At 30.3% G+C, this 8,606-nt stretch overlaps 1 protein-coding gene across 1 annotated transcript; it reads right to left on the bottom strand.

The window, feature by feature from the left end:
• Window positions 1-531: 531 nt before the first annotated feature.
• Window positions 532-2,680, bottom strand: LOC106293849 (myb-related protein 330-like). Its single transcript, XM_013729486.1, has 4 exons — window positions 2,640-2,680; window positions 2,100-2,388; window positions 746-1,414; window positions 532-646 (listed from the first exon to the last, which is right to left on the bottom strand). The coding sequence occupies exons 2-4, from the start codon at window positions 2,360-2,362 to the stop codon at window positions 610-612; spliced, it is 969 nt and encodes a 322-aa protein (XP_013584940.1). The 5' UTR covers window positions 2,363-2,388; window positions 2,640-2,680; the 3' UTR covers window positions 532-609.
• Window positions 2,681-8,606: the final 5,926 nt, after the last annotated feature.

Genomic DNA, 8,606 nt, shown 5'->3' on the forward strand with positions numbered 1-8,606 from the left:
CTTTAACACTATAAATGAACTTTTGAGTGATTAATTTGAACTATGTTCTTCTGATGTCATCTTTTTGCTTTGACTATAAAGTTTTAACTTAAATTAAACATGTGGTCTTACAAATATATGATCGACTGTGGCCAAGAGATAAGATGTGCAATGATGTTTAAATGCTACCATCTATTGATTATACTTATTCATCTCTTTTGTCTCCTCCTAGAGTCAAATAGAAATATAATTGTGTCACTTTCTCGAGATTCCATTTGTGCACTTCTTCTTAACCATACTCAACTAAATTTGAACATTTAAGAGAAAAGAAAATCTCTATAATTTAACCGAATAAATATTATCTTAATAACCATTAGAGTTGTAATATAGTTTAGAGTTAATAACCATTAGAGTTGTAATATAGTTTAGAGTTGTAAGCTCTTATGCGTGAAAAACTACTATTGAAAACATACATGTCCAAGAAAATTAAAGAAAATAATACAAATGTATGATAATCAGTTGAAAAATGCTACATGGTTGAAAAATTAAGAAAATTTAAAACACAAATTGTATGAAAGTTAATTATCAATATCCACAGAAAAAAATGCTAATATTGTGTTGCTTTCGTCTCTATTCATGAAATGGCCAAGGCTCCGAACAAGTTTGCCTGCAAAAAGGAAAAACAAACTAATGTTAAGAACTCGTCCACATTCAGCAATAAAAATATCAACAATATCTGTGAAAATATCTAGGTCCTCTAACTTACTCTATGAGATCTTTCCAATAAGAATCACTTGCTTCATCGTCAATTATGTCACACCATGGCTGATGGTCTTGCGTGAACGTTAAGGTTGAGGAAGGGTTTGAAGTGTGCTCATTATGCTTCAAAATCTCTTTGTTCTTGATCATCATTTGGGTTTGTTTAGACCCATCAGAAGAGGCGGATATCAATGGAGGAATCATATCTTCATTATCTTGATGAGAAAATACTCCAAGCGGGCTAGAAAACGAATCTAGAGGCTGGTGATCAATGCGAGAGATGCTTTGGGTTGGATCATACAGATTTTCACTAATATTTGGTCGGTTCTCTAAGAAAGAAGATTGGCCAAAGATATTATAGTTGGTGTGATGAATGTCAACGGAAGAAGATGTGTTGTTGCTGTTGAGGACTTGCATCATACTATGTAACCATTGAGCTTTAGCAACACTTGTTGCATCCGGTTGTATATTTTGATTTAGAGTCAAGAGGTTGTTGAAACTTGCGGCGGCTAGAAGCTGCGGTAAAGCGGCTAGAACGTTTAGATGGTCGGTCCTCGGCCTGTGGGTCACCGGATCAATTCCCATCTGTATAAGTTTCTTTCTGATATGCGTGTTCCAGTAATTTTTTATTTCGTTGTCCGTTCTTCCAGGAAGATGACCAGATATTGACGACCACCTTTAAAACATATGAAAAATAAATTAGTTAAAATATTGATAGAAGTATATGGTGGATTAGTTAAGCCTTCTACGTATTATATCAAACTTTCAAGCTATAACAAGTAATTAACTATTCGATCCAAATGACAAGTAATTAATTATAATCTTCATTGACGAGTACGTATGCATGCACCTACTAAAGTCCAGTGTGGTAGGTTTACATATGTATGATTTTATACATCAACTTACTAGCATATATACATACATACATAAAAATTACGATTTTAGAATAGACTGGTGACAATTAGATTATAGTTTTAGAATCATTGAGATATTAAATTTAATTAATTAAGTAGCAAAAATGTTAAATTCAACTAGTATAGTCATATATAACAAAATAGATGTTACAAAAACATATCACACACTACCATGCATATTGTAGTTTTTCTCAATTAATCTATTTTCATCTGAAGTGTTTCTAAAAACAAATAGTTTTACCAAAAGAAAAAAAATGTCATTAATCGTTTAAAAACAACTAGAACGGATAATCATTAACCACACATTTTTCTCAAACAAAAACATAACACAATAATGATTAATTTTTAAAAATTCGTAGTAGTTTTCTTTTATCGCTCTTGATCTCAAATATGATAATTAGCAATTAAAATAATCATTCTGGAAAAAAAGTTATATAAAATAATTACTTGTTTCCAAGAAGCGAATGAAGGTTGATGATGGTTTGTTCTTCCTCGGCAGTGAAGTTTCCTCTTTTGATGTCTGGCCTCAAGTAATTAGTCCATCTCAGTCTGCAACTTTTCCCACACCGATTTAGACCGGCTTGCTTTGGAAGAGCTCTCCAGCTTCCATGACCGTGTTTTCGTATGTGATTTATCAGTTTCTCATCTTCTTCAGGCGTCCATGGCCCTTTCTTTAGCCCGCTCTCATCGCAACATGGTGATCTTCCCATTTTGAAATAGCATCTATTATATGAATCTGTAATTTGAAAAACATTTTGACATAAATTAGAAACCACTGAATAGACTTGTGACAAACTGAAATGTTGTGAGTGAACAATACTGCCTTAAAAATAATAGTTACAGAAAAACAAAAATAATATCCTTAATATTAATATAGCAAATTAGTAAATGCACTTTTGAAAAGAAAATCGGATTTGTGATTACATAGGAAATTCTTAAGTATTTTATGTTTTTATGCATGTGTATGTGAGGGTAAGTGATATATACCTGTGAGGAAGAGTAAAAAATTATGGAGAAGAATTGTGAAGCCAAAATCTTAGTTAATGAGGGTAAGTGCTGTGTTCTTTGGTTTATATATAGAAACATGGAAGAGGCTTTCGTTTGTGTTGTGACCCCTGTTCTAAAACTCGGCCGTCTAGGCGTTACGTGTCACTTTTCCGCCCCGATTTATGCCAAATCGGTTTAAAAAATCGGATATCCGATTTTTTCTGCCTAGACCGCCTAAATGAACACCTAGCCGCCTAAATGACCGCCTAGCCGCCTAATCTATTTTTTTATTTATTTTTTATTTTTATTTTTATTTTATTTTTATTTTTTTATTTTTAATAATATTTTTTATTTATTTATTTGATCTAAAATTTTATAAATATCATTTATATTCATAATTTTGATGAAAATTACACTATATTAAGTTTATATATTCTATTTGTGTGTTTTATACAATCTTAAACATGAAAATGTATTAATGTTATACACAATTAAAGATTAACATGTTTTATAACATAGTAAACCATCTAAAAATTCCGCCCCGCATAATTTTCTATTAATCCCCGATTTTCTCTTTAGGCGCTAGGCCCAACCCGACCGCCCGACTAGCGCCTAGCGCGTTCCCGAACATGGGTTGTGACTTGTCGGAACAAGGATATCTTAGTTAGCTTTTGTGACGTCTCCTTTTGACGTTAATCGTATCAAATAATGATATGTCAAAAATGGCCTTGGTAAGTGGTGGAAGAAAAAACGAGGAGGAGAAGATGTTCAAGTTTGTGAAGCAATGTCTAGAATAAAAGTTGCTGCAACTAATTCATGTTGACAATGTAATACTTCTCAAACTTTAAAAAAAAAAAATCAGATTAAAAGTTACGTACTTACTTATAAGAGCTAGATATCCAAAGAATGAATGGAACTATAATAAATATTTTTACCAAAAAAAAAAAACTATAATATATATTGTTTAAATTATAACAGCTTTTTTTTGTTGGTAAAATGTTAATATATTATAACAGATTTATTAAAGAAAATATAAAATTTTAATTGATCTAAATGTGTAACCTTTTTTTTTTTGGAACGTTAGGGTTTTTGGTGACACATTTTTTCTTTCTCATATATATTTTTCTCAATGTTGATGATTCCACTCTTATCATATATATTCATTCTATTATTGTCTTACTACAAGAATTTATAACAATACCCTTTGAATTCCCGTGGAACTCAAGAACCAATATCTCGATCCAGTAAAGATTTCCATGAGAAAATGTTAAAAAAAAAAAGATTTCCATGAGAAAACATGTCCTAAATCATTTATATTATTTTTGTCATCGATAACTTATGTTTTTTTAAAAAAAGAATAACTTATGCTGAGAAACACATTATATAGGACCTGAGCTATGAATCGTGTATGTCTATGGACTAGCAAAAATTACTTCAATTTTCAAAATATATTTATTTACGACCCAACTCTTAAAACATATTGCATAAGATAGATGGACAGTGTCTCTATAATAGTATGGATTACTGATCGCTGGTACGCATCTCAACCATACACACATCAAATCAACATAAAATCAAATATATATAAATCTTTATCAGTTAAAAAGGTTTTCATAAAATTTGTTTGTAAAGATATCGTTTTTTTTTTGTTTCTTAAACATCTCATACTGTATATAGTATTTTGGTAATTTGAAATAAATTTAATTGATTGGCAAGAAAATGAGAAACAAACTTAAGCAAAAAAAAAAAAAACAATGAGAAACAAATTCTCTATAATTCAGAAGAACGACAAGAGACTAGAAGGGGGCTTAGGGTTCTGGTTTTCAACTATACAAAGCTAGGATGAAGATGGAAATTGATTGAAGAAAGAATTTCTATTTGGTTCTATCAAAAACAAATTTGTATAGAAAATCATAAGAAAGGACATAGTTGTAATCAAGCTTTTTTTTGAATTAAATTTAATATTCAATTAAAGAAAAAATAATTGTGTCGATATGGTTGTTCATTATTGGTGTAAATCTGGTTTTAAGCAAATTAAGACACGCCAACTATTTGTCTGAGACTATACAAGCCCATGGGACCCCAAAACCCTAACCTTTTCCATCTACTAAAATTTTTCTTGATCCTTGTAACTTGTAAGTAAATCTTTGTACGTGTCATATATATATATGTTGCTGACATCAATTTTGAATATATTTTTTTTGAAAGAATCAATTTTGAATATTAAGATGCCTAAAACATACATTATACATATATACACCGTATTCTAAATTTTAATCAAACGCTTAGACATCCAAAAAGCAAATAACTAAAATATATATTTTTAATTTTAATTACAAGAGAAAAATCTAGCACTTTATTGATGGTTCAAAACTATCTTATTATATTTTCATGATTTAATTTTCAAAAAATGTATATTAATATGACATATACGTGACAGGGTATCTATAATTAATTGTAACAATTCATGATTGATAACAGTTTTAGATTAAAAGAAGAAAATGTATTTTTCGTGCATCAGAAGATTCCAACTAATCCGAATGTGACACATTCTCACAGTTGATTTTCCTATAACCACTAACATACTTTATAGTTCGTCTACGGATCTACGGTCTTACCTTAGGACATGATCTTAATTTTTATATTTGGTTTTAAGTGCATTTAAGGTGTTTTGAAAATTTTAAGTTTCTTGCTTGATTAAATGCGTTTAAGTTTCTTGCTTGATTAAATGTGAATATTAAATTGTCATCTGTTATTTAAAATGTATCTAACTGTAAAAATACTACAGTATTTACTTCTAAAAAAATTAAATCTCATTGAAGAAGTATTGATAAATGATTAATCGACGGACGACTAATCAATATTATGGAAATTAATCTTCCTCGTATATCCACATGCTCAACTAGTCTATTAATAGGCTAATATATCTGATTTATTTGAAATTGTTGGAATAGTGTTTGTTTACGCTGACAAAAAAAAGTGTTTGTTTACATAATTTATGGAAACAAAATGATCAAACAAGCTGCTCATGATCAAACAAGCTGCTCATTTTGAGTTTTGAATACCAGTTTGTAATAAATGGAGGTTAGACTAGTTTTTAACACAAGAGCCCGTTACAGTTCAACTATTTGCATGCGTTGAAACTAGTAAAGCTTTGAGGCTACATATATTATATATCATATGTCTTTTTTTTTTGAAAAGATATACGATATATCTTTCATGACAAGAATTCTCTTTGTAACTCTCATAGATAAGGTTTCCAAAGAGATAATGCTAAAATTCAAATCTCCTGAAAATAGTAAATGGACAAGCCTAAATTATCTTAATCCATATAGTAATTTTCTCCGTAATGCACAAACCAACGCCGTAAAATTATAAATACGGACGTTAATCCTTTTATGTGCTTTAAAATACGTAAATGTACACGGCACATACATAGAATCAAGAGTAATTTGTGTATTATAATATACGTACACATATGATTAAACCTTCAATGTTTGCTAAAAGACAGATTAAAATAAATTCTACACTCACGCAAGATAAACCTGATTTATTTTGCTACATTACTCGTAGTTACCAAAGCCTAACACAACATAACTTAAATAGTAATTAATTAACTTAATTAATCATACAATGTTCAGTTATCTCTTACGAGCCATGCATTGTAACGTCACGTTAGGATTAAGAGAACTTTTTGTTTTTTTCATGCACTGTCAGCTCACTAGTTGACGAAACCAGACTGATAGTATGGCGCCTATATATCATTGATTCAAACATGAGTTCATTTAACGCACAATTATAAATTTAAATCAATATTAATTTGGCTCAAAATCCCTAAAGTTAACTCTAATCTCCATAAGAAAAGAATGTAATAGGTTAAAATTTATATAGATGTAACACATGAATGCAATACAGTTAATTAGTATTCATGTAAGTATAATTATGACTTTGTCTGGCTCATTATCTGAAGAAGTTTGATAGATAATAACAAGTTTAAGAAAAAAGTATAAATATTTTATATAATTCACCTACTTTTGAATAAGCATACATGCACTTCTGGTTTTTCGTTCAAATACCTGAGTATCTATATAACACAAAAATAAGTTGGCATATAAAGCTACTTTTTCTATACGACTATACTTAGATTCAAGATGATTAATTATATCTCTTTTACCTTCTATGTATACTTTTACTTTAGTTAGTTAAAAAAGGTTTCGTTAAACTAGAGACTTGCCCCATTTGAAACAACGATTTTACCATTCTCGACTTTGTTATCCGTTCATAAGTCAAAGACTACGAAACCAGCACAAGTTTGACTTCTCCTTTGCAATGACTAACAGTTGATAACCTTTTTTTTACCGTGAGAAACTGGTAAGTTACTTAGCGTGAGGAACTTGCGTTGCAAGTCACCAACCAGTTTTTGAAGAATCAAAGAAACATGGATTCTTGATATCTAACGAGGAAGAATAAATCACAAACCTTTACATAAACAGAGATCTTGTTCTGAGTTTGTTGATGACAATAAGAACGAAGAACACAACAGGTAAAAAAAAAACAAAGAAGAAAAGAATCAGAACCAAACAACTGAATACGCTATTTCAGAATCCATAAACCCAAAAGAAAAATAAGAACACATAGGAAGAAGTCAAAATGATATGAAGAGAGATGATAGAAAGAACACAAAGCGCTAATAAGCCAGATTCAGCAATACCACAAAAAAAAAACTCGATAGACCAACTACTTTTATCAAACGTTTGATTCAACATTGATCATATAATATATGAAATGTTGTAACCTCAGCGCAGAAGATTAAAAGCATAATATAACTGATCCAAAAGCCAACAGATGTATTATATTGTAACCACAACGCAGAAGATTAAACATAGTATAAGTGATCCAAAAGCCAACACACATGTATTTTTATTATAACGAAAAAAAAAATCTCTTTTACTGAACAGAAAACCTTGAGATATTGGGTTAAAAAGGAGAAATGTGCAGAGTTGTAGGCAACATACAACGGTTAGACTTCTGCAAGAATAGGTAACTACTAACATGTATCCTTTGAATGAAGCTACCACAAACATCCGAACACCAAACTACAATAATAGCAAAACAAAACAGCTACGAAGAACTTTGGTTGTGTTAGGTAACCCAATCCAGCAGCAGCAGCCTCAAGAGTAACGTTATCACAACCCCATTCTCCATTCCTATGTTCCCAATAATAAGATAAACCTTCCTACATCTCTCGGATTATACACAACCTGAAACAATATAGAAAATGTCAGGTTATACATCACCAAAACTGAAATGGAGGGAATTAAATTTCTATATCTCATCAATCTGATTTTACAATAGCCTTTCATTATCTTCTATCTGTTCCCCCATTTTATATTCGTCACATGCTGCAAACACAACAGGCAAAATCAGGGATTCTAAGAGCATGATTATCGGGTGAAACCCGTTTTGGGTTTCTAATTTTTTTTTAATTTTTTTAATTTTTGTTTTATCTGATTTAAAAAAAAAAATTAAAAACGGAACCAATCGTGGGCCGCCACGTGTCATGGGGCCCGCAAAATAGTGTAAGAAACGGACCGAAACCGTTTCAAACAACAACAAAAGAAAGAAGTAGCTTTCTATATCTTTTTCATAATTTAAACATGGATCTCATTTATACACATTAAACTTAGATATATCATAAAATATTGAACTAAAGATCATTGTCTTTAGTATATAGAGCATTTACCGAAAAATTCAATATTTTCATAGGGGTTACCACATAGATTTTGAGAAAAATTCAAAAATATGAAAATACTGTTTTAATGCATAATTGCATCCTTCATTAACATATTATGAAGGTCAAAGAGGTTTGGAACTTTTGTTGTCTCTGTTTTTTTAAAGAATAATGATTTTATAGTGGTTACTCCACCAATTTAAGGAGTATTATGAAGTTTTACTAAATTAATTGAC

The sequence above is a fragment of the Brassica oleracea genome, chromosome C5 (genome assembly GCF_000695525.1).
Source record: "Brassica oleracea var. oleracea cultivar TO1000 chromosome C5, BOL, whole genome shotgun sequence".
NCBI classification, from domain to species: domain Eukaryota; kingdom Viridiplantae; phylum Streptophyta; class Magnoliopsida; order Brassicales; family Brassicaceae; genus Brassica; species Brassica oleracea.